The sequence below is a fragment of the Ostreococcus lucimarinus genome, chromosome 18 (genome assembly GCF_000092065.1).
Source record: "Ostreococcus lucimarinus CCE9901 chromosome 18, complete sequence".
In the NCBI taxonomy this organism is placed as follows: domain Eukaryota; kingdom Viridiplantae; phylum Chlorophyta; class Mamiellophyceae; order Mamiellales; family Bathycoccaceae; genus Ostreococcus; species Ostreococcus sp. 'lucimarinus'.
Genome location: NC_009372.1, coordinates 95,344 through 111,344, shown reverse-complemented (window position 1 = coordinate 111,344; position 16,001 = coordinate 95,344). Strand labels below are relative to the sequence as shown.

General features: G+C 54.6%; 10 protein-coding genes across 10 annotated transcripts; 6 read left to right on the top strand and 4 right to left on the bottom strand.

The window, feature by feature from the left end:
• Window positions 1–284: 284 nt before the first annotated feature.
• OSTLU_18825 (predicted protein) lies at window positions 285–1,217 on the bottom strand (the record flags this gene model as incomplete). Its single annotated transcript, XM_001422266.1, has 1 exon — window positions 285–1,217. The coding sequence occupies one exon, from the start codon at window positions 1,215–1,217 to the stop codon at window positions 285–287; it is 933 nt and encodes a 310-aa protein (XP_001422303.1).
• A 697-nt stretch (window positions 1,218–1,914) lies between these two features.
• OSTLU_25788 (predicted protein) lies at window positions 1,915–3,280 on the bottom strand. The gene has a single exon (XM_001422265.1). It carries the CDS (start codon window positions 3,205–3,207, stop codon window positions 2,164–2,166), a length of 1,044 nt encoding a protein of 347 aa, XP_001422302.1. The 5' UTR covers window positions 3,208–3,280; the 3' UTR covers window positions 1,915–2,163.
• Window positions 3,281–3,583: 303 nt separating this feature from the next.
• OSTLU_93996 (predicted protein) lies at window positions 3,584–4,420 on the top strand (the record flags this gene model as incomplete). Its single annotated transcript, XM_001422308.1, has 1 exon — window positions 3,584–4,420. A coding segment is annotated over one exon (837 nt), but the record flags the coding sequence as incomplete, so codon positions are not given.
• Window positions 4,421–4,557: 137 nt separating this feature from the next.
• Window positions 4,558–5,529, bottom strand: OSTLU_33748 (DMT family transporter: UDP-N-acetylglucosamine; the record flags this gene model as incomplete). Its single annotated transcript, XM_001422264.1, has 1 exon — window positions 4,558–5,529. One exon carries the CDS (start codon window positions 5,527–5,529, stop codon window positions 4,558–4,560), a length of 972 nt encoding a protein of 323 aa, XP_001422301.1.
• Window positions 5,530–5,796: 267 nt separating this feature from the next.
• On the top strand, window positions 5,797–7,119 carry OSTLU_18822 (predicted protein; the record flags this gene model as incomplete). The annotated part of the gene is made up of 1 exon (XM_001422307.1): window positions 5,797–7,119. One exon carries the CDS (start codon window positions 5,797–5,799, stop codon window positions 7,117–7,119), a length of 1,323 nt encoding a protein of 440 aa, XP_001422344.1.
• Window positions 7,120–7,144: 25 nt separating this feature from the next.
• Window positions 7,145–8,905, top strand: OSTLU_25786 (predicted protein). Its single transcript, XM_001422306.1, has one exon. The coding sequence runs from the start codon at window positions 7,417–7,419 to the stop codon at window positions 8,524–8,526; it is 1,110 nt and encodes a 369-aa protein (XP_001422343.1). The 5' UTR covers window positions 7,145–7,416; the 3' UTR covers window positions 8,527–8,905.
• A 113-nt stretch (window positions 8,906–9,018) lies between these two features.
• On the bottom strand, window positions 9,019–12,415 carry DMT3503 (predicted protein; the record flags this gene model as incomplete). The annotated part of the gene is made up of 1 exon (XM_001422263.1): window positions 9,019–12,415. One exon carries the CDS (start codon window positions 12,413–12,415, stop codon window positions 10,079–10,081), a length of 2,337 nt encoding a protein of 778 aa, XP_001422300.1. The 3' UTR covers window positions 9,019–10,078.
• Window positions 12,416–12,779: 364 nt separating this feature from the next.
• OSTLU_28474 (predicted protein) lies at window positions 12,780–13,571 on the top strand (the record flags this gene model as incomplete). The annotated part of the gene is made up of 1 exon (XM_001422305.1): window positions 12,780–13,571. One exon carries the CDS (start codon window positions 12,780–12,782, stop codon window positions 13,569–13,571), a length of 792 nt encoding a protein of 263 aa, XP_001422342.1.
• Window positions 13,572–13,850: 279 nt separating this feature from the next.
• Window positions 13,851–14,183, top strand: OSTLU_28473 (predicted protein; the record flags this gene model as incomplete). The annotated part of the gene is made up of 1 exon (XM_001422304.1): window positions 13,851–14,183. One exon carries the CDS (start codon window positions 13,851–13,853, stop codon window positions 14,181–14,183), a length of 333 nt encoding a protein of 110 aa, XP_001422341.1.
• An 858-nt stretch (window positions 14,184–15,041) lies between these two features.
• OSTLU_9264 (predicted protein) lies at window positions 15,042–15,233 on the top strand (the record flags this gene model as incomplete). Its single annotated transcript, XM_001422303.1, has 1 exon — window positions 15,042–15,233. A coding segment is annotated over one exon (192 nt), but the record flags the coding sequence as incomplete, so codon positions are not given.
• Between the last annotated feature and the right edge of the window lie 768 nt (window positions 15,234–16,001).

Sequence of the window (16,001 nt, the reverse complement as noted above, 5' to 3'; positions counted from 1 at the left end):
CGGTCACCATCACAAAATAAAAAAGTACTCTGACTAACTAGCTTTAGAATAAGAAAAACTCGCCTAGGTTACCCCCGAAGGAAAAATATACTTACTAGCGCGTGCACCATTGTGACAGCAGTAGGCTCTTAGAGTGCGGCAGAGGGAACGGGCAAAAGGGGCTTAGCCTACGCCCTCTGCCTGGTGTTGTCTGAACTTGTACTGCGATAGAGTCGAGTAGTCTACAGGGCGCTCGAGTGTGTCTCACAAACGATAGCATTAACACCCCACAATTAAAACTGGTATCATGGTAGGCATGTCTCAAAGTTAGACAATGTACGAGAAAGCTGATATGTCTTCCAGAAGGAAGGGTAGTTGTGCCAGAACGGTCTTGGGGCCCATATCTCACCCTCTGAGAGAAGTGCTGCTGCATAGCTAAATGACGACGTGGCTGTGACCAAAATTTTGGCGACAACCATTTCAGTGAACGTCACGTTGATGGGTTCGTCGAGACGTAGGACGATTCTTGAATCGTTCTGGTAGCGCCAAAACTCCGAAATATCGCCCTGGCTAAATACATGAAACTGAATATTGCTGTTTTGAGTGAGAATTTCCCTCATCACAAAGCACACGACTTCATCATGAGAAACAGTGTTTCGATTATCAAAAGAATTCTGCCTCCTGATGTGCACGGCAGCGTGTTTACGAAGTTCCGACAACGAGCGCTTGTTACCCAAGAACTGCTTTCGAATGTTACCCAATTTTGTACGAACGTCCAACTGATTTGCTTCCTGAACTATGTAGCTATCCAGCCAGCCTTTTTTAACCTCGCACTTTTCAATGTCCATGTCCTCTTGACTTGAAAGTACTGGTAAATTAATCAGTTCGCTGACTTCTCGAAGGAACGTTGAGCGATTGTCGTAGTTGTGCTCCATGCTTTCGATAGGGGTCACGCAAAAGTGTTTGTTCAAGGTTTGAGCGAAAACCGCGGTAGATATGATATTTTGAAACTGTGAACCAAAGCCGTCGCCTTGCAGTGTCTGTGTCATAGTACACTTATTGACGTGCAGAGCAGCCGCGGTAGATGTGATATTTTGAAACTGTGAACCAAAGCCGTCGCCTTGCAGTGTCTGTGTCATAGTATACTTATTGACGTGCAGATCTGGTACCTTGGCGAAACCTGCGACAAGGGCGACGCACATTATCGCCTTGACACCACGTCCCCTCAACCAACGCATGACCGACGTTGCCAGACCTATCGACGACCGCCGAACTTTTGCGCACGGCTTCACGGCTCGCTCTCGTCCGGGTCTGGAGGAGCGTTTCAGGAAGCTGCCGCTGTCACCGAGCGCTCAAATCTCTAGGCATGAACACGGATCTTACTGATTCGACCCCCTGGAAATGTCAGACACTGTTAGAAATCTGAAGAGTAAAATATGAAGTATAGCTTCCCCTAGTTAACCTAGGATGACTAATTGACGAGTTAACACTCATTAATGAACTAATCAATGATAGCTCCTTGTAATCATCATCACTTATCGACGCACTAGGCCCGATTGATCACAATTTATAAGGTATAGCTCGCAGACACTTTCTAGACGGTCTAGAAAGTATCTGACATTTCAGGGGGTCTAGTGACTCATAGACCCCCTGAAATTTCAGGGGGTCATTCAGACTTTTTCGATAAACGCATACCGCGACGCGGCGCGTATCGGCGTCGATGGACGCGTGAGAACGACCGGTGCAGTCGGAGTGGGCAACATTTACTAGCACTTCGGCGTCGTACGACGCACACGCGCGGTTTTATAGGTTCACATTTTCACCATCGCGCGACCGAAGGAGGACGTCCGCTCGATTTTGAGAGCGCAGAGTTATGTGGAAGTTGGCGTTTTGGGCGACTGCGGCGACACGATGTTCTTGCATACAGAGACTCCAAACTTCAAGGAGGTCCTACGCATCGGTCAATTAGAAGTGACCATGCAGCAGCGGCAAGTAAATCGTTATGCGTTGAATAAAGATTTGTTTGATGCAGATCTGCGTCCGATACGCGTGAATAATGTTGCCATGGGTGTCCGCTGTCCGTACACTCTTCTCGATAAGTGCGGGCGAGCGCTTCCGGCGGCGTGGGACGCCCTGTACGAAGAAATCATCAGCATGTCGAAAACTCAATAGTCGCAAGCATACTCATTTGAATTGCCGTATACCATCGTCTCTACCAAGCATTTCCACCAAGATTTGACTCCTCACTCGCGAAGGATCTTTCAGATCGTGACTGTGAACGAAAAGAGCTTCAGGCGTCGCGCCGCCCCACGTGGACGCATCCACCGCCGACCGACACGCTGTCAGGGACATGAGATCGCAGTTCCGAAGACTTTTCGACGCACGCAGATGCGTGTTGGAGAAATTTCCGAAAGACCCCACTTCTTTTGCAAACGTAATCATGTTTGTATCGAACGCCGTGTCGCCAGAGTTGACCGCCTTTGTGTAAAACCATTCCCTGTAACCTATTATGAATTGACGAAATTCGTCATTTTGCAAGTTGTACGCGCCATTACCGTTGAAATTGTTTCCACCGCGTTCATTTTTCGCTGCGTGTATCCACACTTCGCCCGATGTCGGCTTTAATATGTTTTCCACGGCGGCGTCCAACCAATTGGATTTCACGGGCACGGAATCAGCTTCTACTTGAAGTATGGCGTCGTACGTACGGTCTAAGTCGAGATGAAGTATCATCGTGAAGAAGCAATACGGTGGTGCTTGTGCGTATACGTTGTAGCAGCTCGGGATGAACGGTCGCAGGCGATACACTCGCTGAAAGCAGTGACCCCCTGTGACGTCGAGCGACGAGAGGTCTACGTCGGATAAGAAAATCAAATCAATTATTTGTGCGGCTCGCGCATCGGCAGCGCAAGGTGGAAATATTTTCCACGTGGTTTTCATGACTTCGAGCTGCGTGACGGCGTGCATAGGGACGATTATAGCGTACTTTTCAGCTCGATCATCAATCTTCGTCGCGGAGACAGCATCGATAGGTGGCGTCTCGCGTTTATTGTCTCGCGATTCAGCTCCCGTCGAGCGTGGTTGAGCTGATGACGAAGCGCCACTTACCGTCGCGGCTGAAGTATCTTTCGAACACCCGCGCGTGTCCAGCTGTTTCACTAGTCCACCTCCAGCGACGAGGGCAACGAGCGCCAGGACAACGGCGACGCGTTGCTTACGCGATCCCATGCGCGCGCGCGGCTTCGAAGATAGAGATTTAGTGGCATGCACGCGTGCGCAGTGTGCGGTTTTTTAAAACGATCGTCGTCGACTGACGTGCCTTGCACGCCCTTGCTGAGAGAAGAAAAAAAGGCCGATGATACGTGACTCGAATTACGAGTCGGCGGCACGTTTAACCAGTCGGAATGTAGATACCACGCCTCCACTTTGAGACGGCATTCGCATGCGCACGACGGATTAATGCTCATGATCGGAAGCTGAGCGTTAACGCTCGCCGCTCGGGTGAAAAAACCATGGACGTCGCGGTTCTTCACACCTGCGCGTTGACCAACCGGGCGATCGAACAGCAGACGACGCGCCGAAAGCACACGCGCCGACTTTCGCGGTGTGCATCGTTGGTCAGGTGCGCACTCTCGTGCGCAAGGATATCCAAGATCATATATACGACGCCGTACTTGCTCCACTTTTGATCGGCGGAAAAGTCCACGTATTTCTACATCTTGATAAGAAGGGCGTGAACGTCGACGTCGAAACCGAGCTACGTTCTTGGTTCTCGCTAGAATCTCTGCGCGTCTACGACGTGGAACCACACGGGCGCGTAGGCGAGGTAGGGTGCGTTTCTGCAGGGTATCCCCAAGTTTATCGACAGCGCGAGTGTTTGCGAGACGTACAAGCGTACGGAAATCGAAGTGACGTTGAGTTCGATCACTTCATCCTGACGAGGACAGACATAGAATATTACGCTAGACTGCCGCCTGGAGAGACGTGGTATGGGCTTAAAAGAAATCTTGTTCTCAATGGAATGGTGATCTATCGCGACGAAGTGGACGGGAATAGTGTTGGATCAGGTCGAGAAGTTTCTTTTATGACGGACACGTTCACCATCATACCGAGAGAAGCCTTGGATAGTTTCGCTACGATGGCAAATGCATACGAAAATTGTATCAGTACCCACCCACCGAGCGAGAATACATGCGGCGATCGTTGGTCGTGGTCGGAGTGTAGAATACAGATGGCGTCTGCGAGTTACCAAGTCGGTAAACTGAGCACTGCAGCGGGCGAAGTTTATCGAGGTACCATATTTCGATGTGAAGACTCGGCGTGTTTGTCAATTCGACGCGATTACTGCCAAACGGAACCGTGCGATGTAGCACGGCGGTCTCTAGCATCGAGTTTAGTCGGTAGTCAAATCGAATTTACGGATGAATATCGATCAGTCTGATGAGGAACTCTAGTAGCGTCGATGAGATTTGGTATTTCTAGCTCCGCGTTTGAAGATAGAAGGCATAAAAACGCGCCGCTACACTCGTTTGAAAATACCTGATCTTTCTTGTTTAAACGCACAGAATGATATAATCACTACACTACGTTTGAATAAAGAAACGTCGACCCGATGACGAGCGCTATGCCGAGAGATGCCGTAACGCTCAGGTTGTGTCCGTCGTTGGCAAACACCGTCGTCGCGAGGGCGCAATTACATATAGAAATAGACACGGCGAAGCACTTGAGCACGTTTCCCGCGTATCGCAACACCGCCGCGACGACTAAACCACCGGCGGCTTGTAGCGCGATGACGAGCAACACGACGCCGTCGTATCCTTGAAACACGCTTTCGTTCGCGCGCAAGCGCTCTCCATCGCGCCACACTGATCCGATCAACGCCACTGGAAGTGAAAAGCACGCCAGTTGTGCGTTGCGGAACCATACCGATCGCTTTTGAGCGCCCACTTCTTTGTACATTTTCTCTAAATACGCCCCCGCGAAGCCAGACGTAAACGCGGCGGTGAGCACGACGACCATACCTCGCACAGTTTGTCTCACCTGCGCTCTATCCGACGGCAAATCGCGTCCACGTCCTTCTTCGTTCTGTACCATGATCATCCCACACGCGAGGACCAACAACGCTACATATTGTTTACGCGTGATTCGCGTTCCTAGGAGCAAGACGCTACAAATCGTGCTCGTGAGAATTTTGCTCTGCGAACACACCATGTATGCGGTCGGGCTCAGCAACCGCACGCCCTCGAAAAGGAGGTTGTTTTGTATTACGTACAGCACGGATGGGACCGCGAGCCGCGTCGCGTTGGACGGCACCTCGCGGAGCGCGTCCCGGGCGGCGCTTTGTCCGTCGGACGCGACCAACAAAATATAGCTCAAAGCGAGTTTGACGAGCTCGGCGCTCGCGATGACTGTGGACACGACGTAAGGCGTCGCAGATTTTCTATACGAAAACTTCGTCACGAGCACCAAGGCGGTGTTTTGGATCGTCAAGATGAAAAGCGCCAGCGCTTGATGCTTTCGCGACGCCAGCGAGGCGGTTCGAACGCCCATCGTTGGGCTCACCAAGCCGGTTTCGACTTTCCCCGTGGATAGTTCAGCCATTCAGTTGCCAGCGCACCTGGTCTTCTGTTTAAGCCACTACCTCACACAACGATCGATACGCGTGAAGCGCTTATTCTTCGACTCTCGCGCGTCAAGTTGACGCCGCGAAGTGGCGGACCTGCGGTCGCGTTGCCGCACTCGGGGGCTCGATCGAGGACGCACCGTCGACGAAGGTAACGTCCTCGATTTAAGTGGTTCAAGTCACATACATGCACCATGAGACAGCTGCGCGCGTTTCAGATCGTCGCTTTCGTCGTCGTCACGCTGACTTACGCGTACGTGCACCTCTACGTCGATTTCGACTTTCCACGAGAGTTGGTTCGCATCACAGGAGTCACGGTGAACGGCACAGTAGGTGACCAGAGTGAATCGATCGACGCGAGCGTGAGCGAAACGGCAGATGAGAACACGCCTCGTGCGTTCAATGAACCGTTAGCGCCATCGAGTGATCTGTGTGAAGAGTTGGTTCGCATATCGAGCGATCACCGTCGGGTGATCGAACTGCTCACGCGCGCGCAGTTTCCGTCGGCTCTGAGTCCCACAGATTATGACGATTCCTCCATAGCATTACAACCCGCATCAAGCGTTCAATTCGAGTGCGACGCTGGCAAAACTTTAGACGAACCTAGGAATATTGTGGATGTTTTCCTCTTCGGCGGCGGCGAAGTCGATACGTTGGAGATTCGTCTGTACGAATTACACCCTGTCGTCGATAAGTTTATCGCCGTGACGTCGAACGTCACGCACAAAGGCGAAGCCACTTTTGACGCGCTTGAATCATTATTACAGACGGCGAGGTTTGAATCGATTCGCGACAAGGTGGAAATTTTCAAACACGCGCAAGCCGGCGCCGCGGCGCCGAACGGGGTCAATTTCCAATTCGAAGCAGAGAAAGAGAGCGCCATAGCGCGGGAACTCGCCAAACGCTACGACGAGAAAACGCTCGTTATTTTTGGTCACGTGGACGAGATACCGGCGAGGGAAGACGTTTGGAAAGCAGCGCGCTGCGAAACGGCGTTGCCGGGTAATTTCGGCATTTGGTTTCCGTACGGAAACCTAAATTTCGCATTTCGATCCGACTTTCCGGCGCGTAACATGCCGTGGACGCTCGGTGATCCCGGTGTGACCGTAGCGAATCGCCTCGACCAAATGCTCCTTCCTCGAGGGCGCATGGAACACGTTCTCGGTCGAGGATTCCACGCGACGAATTATTGTTTCCCGCCTCAGTATATCCTAAAAATGATGACGGCGACGGAATACGGTGGATTCGATGACTTCATAGGAAACATTAAGAGCGGTACAAATAAGACTTGTGAACAAACGATGCAAGAATTGCGATTGTTTTGTTTGAACGATCCAGTACGCGCGTATGGCGCGCGCATGAGAAGGGTCGACGAGCTCGTCAAAGCCGGTGAGAACGCCGAGCAATTTTACACGCCCTTGGCGTTGCGCTTATCGAATATGACGAGATACCCTTCCTGGGATCCAACAGGGCAAGCGATAGATCAACGCGCAACGATACTACCAGGAGAGCGTTAGATGCTCGCAGACACCGGCGAAAGCTCTCGCTTCGCAAACGAGGCGAGTGGCTGATCTAGTAGGTGAATTTTGTAGCAATATCACTCCAGGCGTTGAAAACATTTTGAAGTGTAAAGTACACTTGTATATGCGCGCACTTTCAAGTACCGATACGCAACGAGCCGTGACTGGTTTATTCGACGTATTATTAGATTTTTCTTCAAGGACGCGATAACTGATGAGCTTCATATCAGTTTGACTTAACATAGAACAGCTCGACATACAGCGAACGTCACTCACCGGAACGACGCTTGGGTCATGCAGAGTCTGCAAGTTTCAGTGCGTGCGAAACATACGCTTCTCCTTTCGCTCTTTATTATTCCTACGCTGCTCCGACGTGGTGTCAACTACAGCGTGTCAGCGAGCCCCGAACAAGAGGTCGTTTTCACGCCTCGCCACACCAACATCAGCGAAATCACCTTAAACGGCGTCGAAGACACGCATACCCTCGTCAAAGACAAGGCGGACGTAAAAACTGAAGTGTACGGTTACGTAAATCTCCCTATCGTGCTGAAGAGGGAAGACACGTTTGAGTGGTTACCAGTGAACGGAGGCGAATTGAAAATTCAACAAATTCTGCGCAATCTATTGGCTTCGACGCCAGTCGAATACAAATCTAATGCGATTTCTAGTGTGTCCCGTGGTAGAGGTGCAACAATAAACATCGGAGCGCATGAATGCTTTTTCTGCGTGATTTTCATGCTCAGCGGGTACCGAGTGTACGCCGTAGAACCTCTGCCTCTCTGTGTTTCTGGCATTCAGGAAACGTTTTCCTTGTACCCACGGCAGTTCGTCAGACGGGTTTCGTTGTATAACAACTACGTCAGCGATGTGCCGATCGCGATCGACACCCCGATCAACACTTGCTCTGGCACGTTTCACACACACGCCGAAGGCGTCGGCGCTGGACACAAAATCGTGTCGTCAATCGCGCTCGATGACATCCCTTTGAATGATGACGACGTTGAAATATTGGCCATAGATACGGAAGGTAATGAACTGAGCGTCTTGTCGTCCGGCATGCGCATCTTCAGAACGAAAACGGTGAAAAATGTGTTTTTTGAGTACACCGCGGTGTGGTATCGCGAGCGCACGAGCTTTAGTCTTCACAGAGCGATTGAGTTAATGGAGGAAATCATCCGACTTCAAGGGTACAAATGTTATTTACTCTTAGATTTCGTTGAATCGATTTCAGATACAGAAGAACTGGACATCGGCGCGAGATTGGAACGAGATTGGAACGCCAAAACAACCGACAACCAAACCGACATTTACTGTACTCGCTGCAAGCATTGGTTAAAGGTGAATCCACTTCACGACGCGTCTGCAAAAGCACAAGTCACAGAATTGTGCAGCACGTATTCCTGACGTTCCCACAAGAAGATTACGATTTACTTAGGGTGATCGACACAGAATTGGAAATCGCGTCGAGCGCCAAACGGTCGCACAGCCATCCTCCAGTCGTTGTCAAAGGGCTACACGAAATAGCTTTTGGTACGCCTTCGCATTTGCGTGCGAGCAGAACTCGTGCGATGAACGCCGACAGCGCGTGAATCCGCGCATCATAAGACAGAGTGTGACGATTCATCGAGGCGTACCACTCCGCGTCGTTCTTTCCACTCACAGCGCGACGTTGCACCGATTCGAATGTCTGTCCTGCACGTCTACTGCGACGCGAACATTGGTGTGGCCTAGTGGAGATGAAAAGCTTAGGTTCAAGTCGCCTCAACGCAAAGCTGCCTCTTTTCGTATGTAATAAATGAAGCTGTAAAAACAATCGAACCGTCGCCCCTGTTGGGCCGTGCAGCCGTGCAAGTCACACAGAACCGTTCGTGTGCGTCATTCACTGACGATTTTATGGCTATGGCAATGTGTGGTGATCTCAAATGATCGAATCGCCGCTGGCGTGTGAAGTTCGAGTCACTCGTGACGAGTATTCGCTCGTCAAAGTCAGAGAGCGCTTTACCAGGGTCGGTGGATTTCTGTCGACTATTCTCGCCTTATTGCTAACGGGGTACGTTAATTTGAACGATTCGTTCTTTGTTACTGCATCAGAAACGGTTTGTGCCGCATGCCTAGACCAATGTCTCTCAGAAGATGCTCTCAGCGAGACGTCGTTCCGACGTCGTTCAAAACCGGTACGGGTGGGCGACAAATCCGCAATCGCGTCCGCAGCTCTCATAACCGGAGCCGGCTATTCAGGAACCGGCTTTGTATCTCAAGTATTTCGCGATGTTGGCGTAGACATAGGTCACGAGACATTCGGAGTGAACGGAAGCTCAAACTGGCTGGCGAGTTCACCACAATTTCCCATTAGATCAATCGAAGTATTCACGAATACTTTCCTCATCGTTCGACATCCGCTCCAAGTGATACGCAGCTGCAGAGGAACGAAGTGGCAATTTGATACAAATTTCAACTCTGAAATGGCTGGTAAGGACATTCGTCGCGATTTTGAGGTCAACATAAGCGTTTTCAACTCTTTGCGACACGACGTGCAATGTTTAGAGTGGTGGACGACATACACAAATCTTGGATACGAAGCGGCGGAATGTTGGTTCAAAATTGAGGACGCGAACGATTCAAAACTGTTCGAAATGTTATGCGCGCGTTCTCATTTCATCGGGTGTGAAGACTTGGATTTCAAAGGCGCCATCGAACGACGAAAGAATCATAACGCGCACGCGGGAAAGCGCGCGCCTCTAGTGACGTGGCCTGAATTGGAGTTCGCCGCTACGCACGACGAAATGGAAGTCATCGAGCGCGCGCGAAATCTTTGTAAACTATTTTTTGTCAACTGCTGACAAGTTTCGCATTGAGATAGTCTTCGTCAAAGCGCTTTGAGAAAACAACGCGCGAGCAGAGTTGACGTGTTGTTGAAGTTTCCTCCATCGTTGGTTATACGCCACAACCAAAGCGTTTAAAAGTGAGTCTTTGGTGCTTCGCAGATTTCTGGCGTGTTTTGATTGAATGGTGTGATCGCACGAGGGGTTTTCACCCCACACGTCGCGAACTCATCTTCACCCCTCAGCGGCCACACCGACTCCATCCACGGCTTGAACGCCACCTCGACGTCGCCGTCGTCGTAATCGACGCGAAACGTGTACGTTTGTTTGTCGAACGCCGCGATCGTGCCCGCGAAAAACGCGTTTTCGATGGGCCAAAACACGCGCAGTCTTCGTCCGACGGCGTCGCCGCGGCGCAACGCGAGCGTCGCGCCGACGTGCCCGAGGCGCGCGCGAGGAATTATTTCCGTCGCTTGCGGACACTTCGATGATGATGATGTTTTTGAATCCGACGCAAAGCTCGATCGAAGACTTCGCGACAACACACCGTCGTTGCCGCCGCGACTGCGATCGGGCGTCGACACCGCGGGCGGCGCGTCTTCGCGACACGTTGCGCACTCGAGACACGCCGTCGGTTCGCGAAACGACCACGCGATCGGGTCGTACTCGTGATTTCGATCGTCGCGTTTCCACACCCTCGCGCGCTCGATCGCGCCGACGATGTCCGCGCGTTCTGATATATTGTCGCCGTCGTCGTCGTCTCCACCAAATCGGCCGACGATATCCGTCGATCTGACGCGCGCGTGCGAACGCGCGGCGTCGAAAAATACCACGTGGCGATGCGTCGTCACGCCTCGCACCCCATCTTCGCCCGCGTCGAGCACGAGACACGGCCAACGCGTCGCCACGTCGCCGCGTTTGCCTCGCCACCGCACCCACGCGCGCGCGCCGAACGTCGGCATCGCATCGTCGTCTCGGGAATCATCGCGTTCGTCGTCGCTCGACGACCAGACGGATTCGGCGCGACGAACGGTAGTACCGACGTGCGGCGCCGCGATCCGCCGACGCTTGCCATCGCGTCGCTCGTCGCCGAGCAACGCGAGACGCACGAGCTCGTCGACGTCGTCGTGGCCGCTCGCGCGGAGTCGCCGCGCGTACGTGCGCAAAGTTTCGGGATCGACGTCCCGCGCGCGACGTTGAAACTTCAAAAACTCACCCAGCGGCACGAACGCGCGCACGACGGGGGATTCCGAGAGCGTCTTCGGCGCGCGTCGGCGGCTTTTCCATCTCGGCTCGTCCGCGTCGTCGAGCTCGAATACGTTGTACGCTGCGAGCGGCCACGCGCCTTCCTGGTCGTCGTCGTCCCCGCCCGGACACGCGCGGCGGAACGGCGCGCACAGCGCGGCGTACGGAAACTTGACGGCGTACGGGTTTCGCAGGCGCTCGCCGAGCCACGCACTCTGAGGCACCGCGCACGCGAGCCCCAACAACGCGAACCGTTTGCGCGTTTGCGCGTCGACGTTGAAACTCATCGGCGCGCGCCCGTTGGCGTCGGCGATCGGGTAGCACGACGCGGTGTACCCCGGCTCGAATCCCATCAGGCGTTCGGCGTCCTCGACGGCGAGCGCGCGCGTCGTCGACGTCTCGCGCGCGTCGTTCGCCGCGCGCGTCACCACGCACGTCCGCCGCCCGTTCGACGTCGTCAAGCACTGGCAAATGTCGCGCAGAGGCGGTCGTCTGTTCTCGCCGACGTCGATGGACACGGCTTCGACCGTCGCGGCGTCGCGCGGCGGCGCGTTGAAGCAGTCGTAACACCGACGGCGGTGGACGCGCGCGTGCGCCGCGAAAGTCTCGCACCGGCCTTGACACTGCGAGTCTTGACTCAGAAGCACGTCTCGCGGGTCGCCGTGCGCGCTCGCGACGATGAAGACGCGTCGGCGCTTGTGCGGCACGCCAAAGGCGAGCAAATCGACCACGCGATACGCCCAGCGGTAGCCGAGTTTTTCGAATTCGGTGACGATGTGATCGATCGCCGGCGGCCGCGCACGCGCATCGCGCGACCGCGACGTGTTCTCTCCCTGGCGCTCGTTCCGACGACGCCGCCTGTGCCAACGCAAAAGCCCGACGACGTTCTCCAGGAGCACCCACTCCACGCGTCTCTCGCGAAGCAGGCGAAAGACGTGTCGCACGAGACGCGTGTCGCGGCCGTGTTCCAAACCCGGTCGCGCCGCGTTTTCGAACGAGCAATCGTTGCACGGGAACCCGGCGGCGAGCAGATCGACGCCGTCGAGATCGCGCGGCATGACGGCGGCGACGTCGTCCATGAGCGCGCCGTCGGGGTATTGCCGTCGAAGCAACTCGCGACAGTGCGCGTCGCGCTCGACGCGCAACACCACGTCGTGTCCGGCGCGCTCGAGCCCGAGATCGAGACCGCCGATGCCGGAGAAGAGCGACGCGACGCGCAGACGCATCGAGGCGACGCCGCGAGCGCGGCGGTGTGAGGACGCCGGTGTGTTTCGGAGGACGGGTTTTTGTTTGACGCAGCCGAGGGCGTGAAAAACTCCGGCCCTGCACAGCGCGCGACGAAGGACACGCGCGCGCGTCCGCCGACGAGTCGACGACGTCGCGGCGCCGAACGCGTCGACGTACGCATCGCGAGTCCGCGATCGCGTGACGTATGCGTTCACTCGATACGCTCGGATGTGGGCGAAGCGCGCGACGAGGATTCTTAACCTCGAACGTTCGCTCTGGTTTCTTCTGTGCGTGTGTTGCGTCACGATAGAAGCGCTCAGGAGGACGAATCATGCGCCGCGAGCAGCGATCACGCACACGGTGATGCGACTGAGCGCACAGGAGAAGAAGATAGTGCCCGCGGTGACGGACGTGGACGAGCTCGTCGTCGTTCCCGCGCGCGCGGTTTACTTGGGTAGCGATTTCGCGAAAGCCGCGGAAGACCCGGGCGACTGGGCTTTAGAGCGCGATCAAACGTCGTCGGAAGGATACGTACGGTCGCTGGTCGAACACATCGAGATCGGTGTTCGCGAGGCAGCGAGGAACCCACACGCAGTGCTCGTTTTCAGTGGAGGAAAATCAATCGACGCCGGCGCGGTGATGACTCGGGCGAGCTCGTATTGGCAAGTCGCCAGGGCGAACGATTGGTTCGGCGTCGACGCGAAGGTCGAGTCTAGGACGTTCACGGAAGAACACGCGAACGACGGGTTCGAGCACGCGTTATTCAGCGTGTGTCGGTTCTTTCAACTCGCTCGAAAGTTTCCTTCAAAGATCACCGTCGTCGGGTTTCACGTCGAGCGCGCGCGGTTCGAAAAGCTTCATCTCGACGCGATGGGGTATTCCTGGAGCAATATGACCTACATCGGTACCGCGGCGGTGAACGAAAACGAACTGGCGACGCGCGAAGCGAAAGCGTGCGATGCGTTCGCGCGCGATCCGTACGGGTGTCGAAACGACGTCGGGTCGACGGGGCAAGCACTGGATCCGTTCAACGAACGCGCGTCATATAGCTCAACGGTGAAATCACTCAAATCGTTTTGGACGTATTTAGACGCGTGTCCTCGGCGACGATTCGCGGGACGCTTTCCGTGGTCTCCTGGCGTCGCGCTGATTTGAAGACACACTCGAACGTTCTCGCGGTAGCAATGTTAGATTTGTCGCACTCACGATGCGTCGTATGTGTGGCATACTTCCTCGGCGTGCATTTAATAGCCATGAGCTAAATCCACGTAAATACTTACAACACCACGCCATCCCGACTCAATAAATGTGTGCTTTTGATTTCTGGCGAGACACACCGTCGCAAGTCTAACGATACGCGCCACTGCCGCGCATCCTGAGTCACAGCACGCATGTCGACAGATGAACCGACTACGGCGAGTAAGCATTGGCTGAATGAACTCCATACTCCCCGCCCCGGAAGTTTTCTACGACGCCGATAGACCGCTCAAACTAGGATACCAAACGTATCTCGCGACGCCCGCGGCGATCGCTTCGTATACCTTTCTCCGGTACGCGTTGAGCGGTGCTGCCTTCGCTGCGGTGCGCTGCTCGCATTTTACGCGCAACCATCGCAGGTTATCACGGCAACGATCGTGTGCTCGACGTGGTCGCGGCCGGGGTTTCGTTGCGAACCAGCGCAAGCAAAACGACCCCTACTACAAGGTGAAGTATACGCACGACGAGTGCGTGGCAAATATACGGGAGCCGAACACGGCGACGGTCTGAATGCACGTTCCATCCTTTCGCTAACAACGTTGGGAGCCACGAGGATCCCGATTTCCAAAAACAGCGCTCATCACGGAGTACCCGTTTACTTTCACGGCTCGCGGCGGGCTTATACGTGCGCGAAGCGGCTGACGCGACAACGCAGCAGCAAGCAATCACGGCTTTTCAACAAGCACTTACCTTTTACGGCGGTAGAGAAGGGCTGCGTGGATTCGCGACAAAAAACGCGCCGTTCCAGTGCTCTGGAGAGAAACCCGTTGAACTCGTGCGGCGCGTTTCGCCGTCATACTCCGGCGCCACCCTCGTCTGTCTACGCAGGGCTGAGTTTTTGTGTTTTCTTGTGCGATGCGCTACGGTGAAACTCGTGAAGAAAGGCTCAAGGCAGTATCGCTCGCGTCAAAAGGCGTGGCGCTCTCAGCCTGAGGAAACGTGACGTGTGTGTATCGACCGACCTTACCCGCGAGCTTCGATTGGCGAAAGGGCTATTACCATTTCTACGGTAAACTGGTATGCGTGTCGTCATTATATTGATTTTGAGGCAGTATAATAATTCGAATTATTCTATATAAAGTGGTTGTATGACGACGCGCCCTGGAGATTGGACGCGCGTCCGCGCGCGTCGTCGTCTTCTCGGAGTCTCATCGGGCGTTTGTAGTTCGTCACGCGGCAGACGCCGACGCGCCGTCGCCGATGACGAACGACGACCGCCCAAACAGCGAAAAACACGCGACGACGTCGCCGTCGTCGTCGTCGTCGCTCTCGGTGCGGGCGCTCGTCGACGCCGCCGTACGAAAAATCGCGAGCGAGAACGAAGCCGCGCGGGCGAGAGCCACCACGGCGCGCGCGCCGCTGATGCGTTCAAAGAAACCGCGAAAACCGTACGTGCGAACGAAGACGCGCGCGCCGTGGACGAGGATCGAACACGACAAGTTTTTACGCGCGCTCGAGTTGTACGATCGCGACTGGAAACGGATCGAAACACACGTCGGGACGAGGACGGCGGCGCAAATCAGATCGCACGCGCAAAAGCATTTCCTCAAGTCGGTGAAGGCGTCAAAGAAATCGGTCGGACGTGGCGGTGACACGAAGACGACGCGCGACGAAAACTACGTCCCGGGCGCGTCGGAGGCCATGCGCGTTCCCGACGCAGAACGTCGCACGACGTCCACCGCCGTCGGCGACGCGTCGCGAGCGAGAGACCGGCGAGCGGTGGTACCGTACTCTGGATTCATCTATCGGTATCTCGCGGGTGTTTTCAAGATGAACGACGCGAACGCGCGGACGCGGCGCGCGGACGACGACGGTTTCGTAAAGTAAATTTCTTGTGGTTATTAAATTAATTCATGTCAGCCAAAGTATTACGTAGGACCGATGAGAGAAATGTAATAAAGTCAAACACAACAACGAGCACCGTCGACGCTGGATGCAGTTCGAGCGGCGACGGTGGACAACACGCACAACACGTATGATTTGTTCCAACGCGTACGGGTGACGACGACGCAGGTCAACCGATGGTAAAAGCTCACCGGCCTCGCGGGCCCGTGAACGGTGATCGCTCACCCAACGTGATTTGATTGCTCTTGATGAACGAAAAGTCTGCGACTCGTCGTCATCGAGCTCGATTAATAAAAGGACGGTTTGGAAAAAAGAAGTCTTGGACGGCGTCGACGTTACTACGCCAGCTTCGGGTCGGATTCAGCCTCGTGTTCCATCTGCGCGAGCGCGAGCGGATACAAAGCAGCGGCGGTGTAATCCTCCATGATGTTACCGAGAATGTTTCTGGACGCGCGAACTTCTCGGCGAATGTTCGCGATGCAG

Excerpts from the sequence above, each read along its gene's own strand:
- OSTLU_25786 (XM_001422306.1), top strand. The coding sequence starts at position 7,417 with ATGCAGAGTCTGCAAGTTTCAGTGCGTGCGAAACATACGCTTCTCCTT.
- OSTLU_25788 (XM_001422265.1), bottom strand. The coding sequence starts at position 3,207 with ATGGGATCGCGTAAGCAACGCGTCGCCGTTGTCCTGGCGCTCGTTGCC.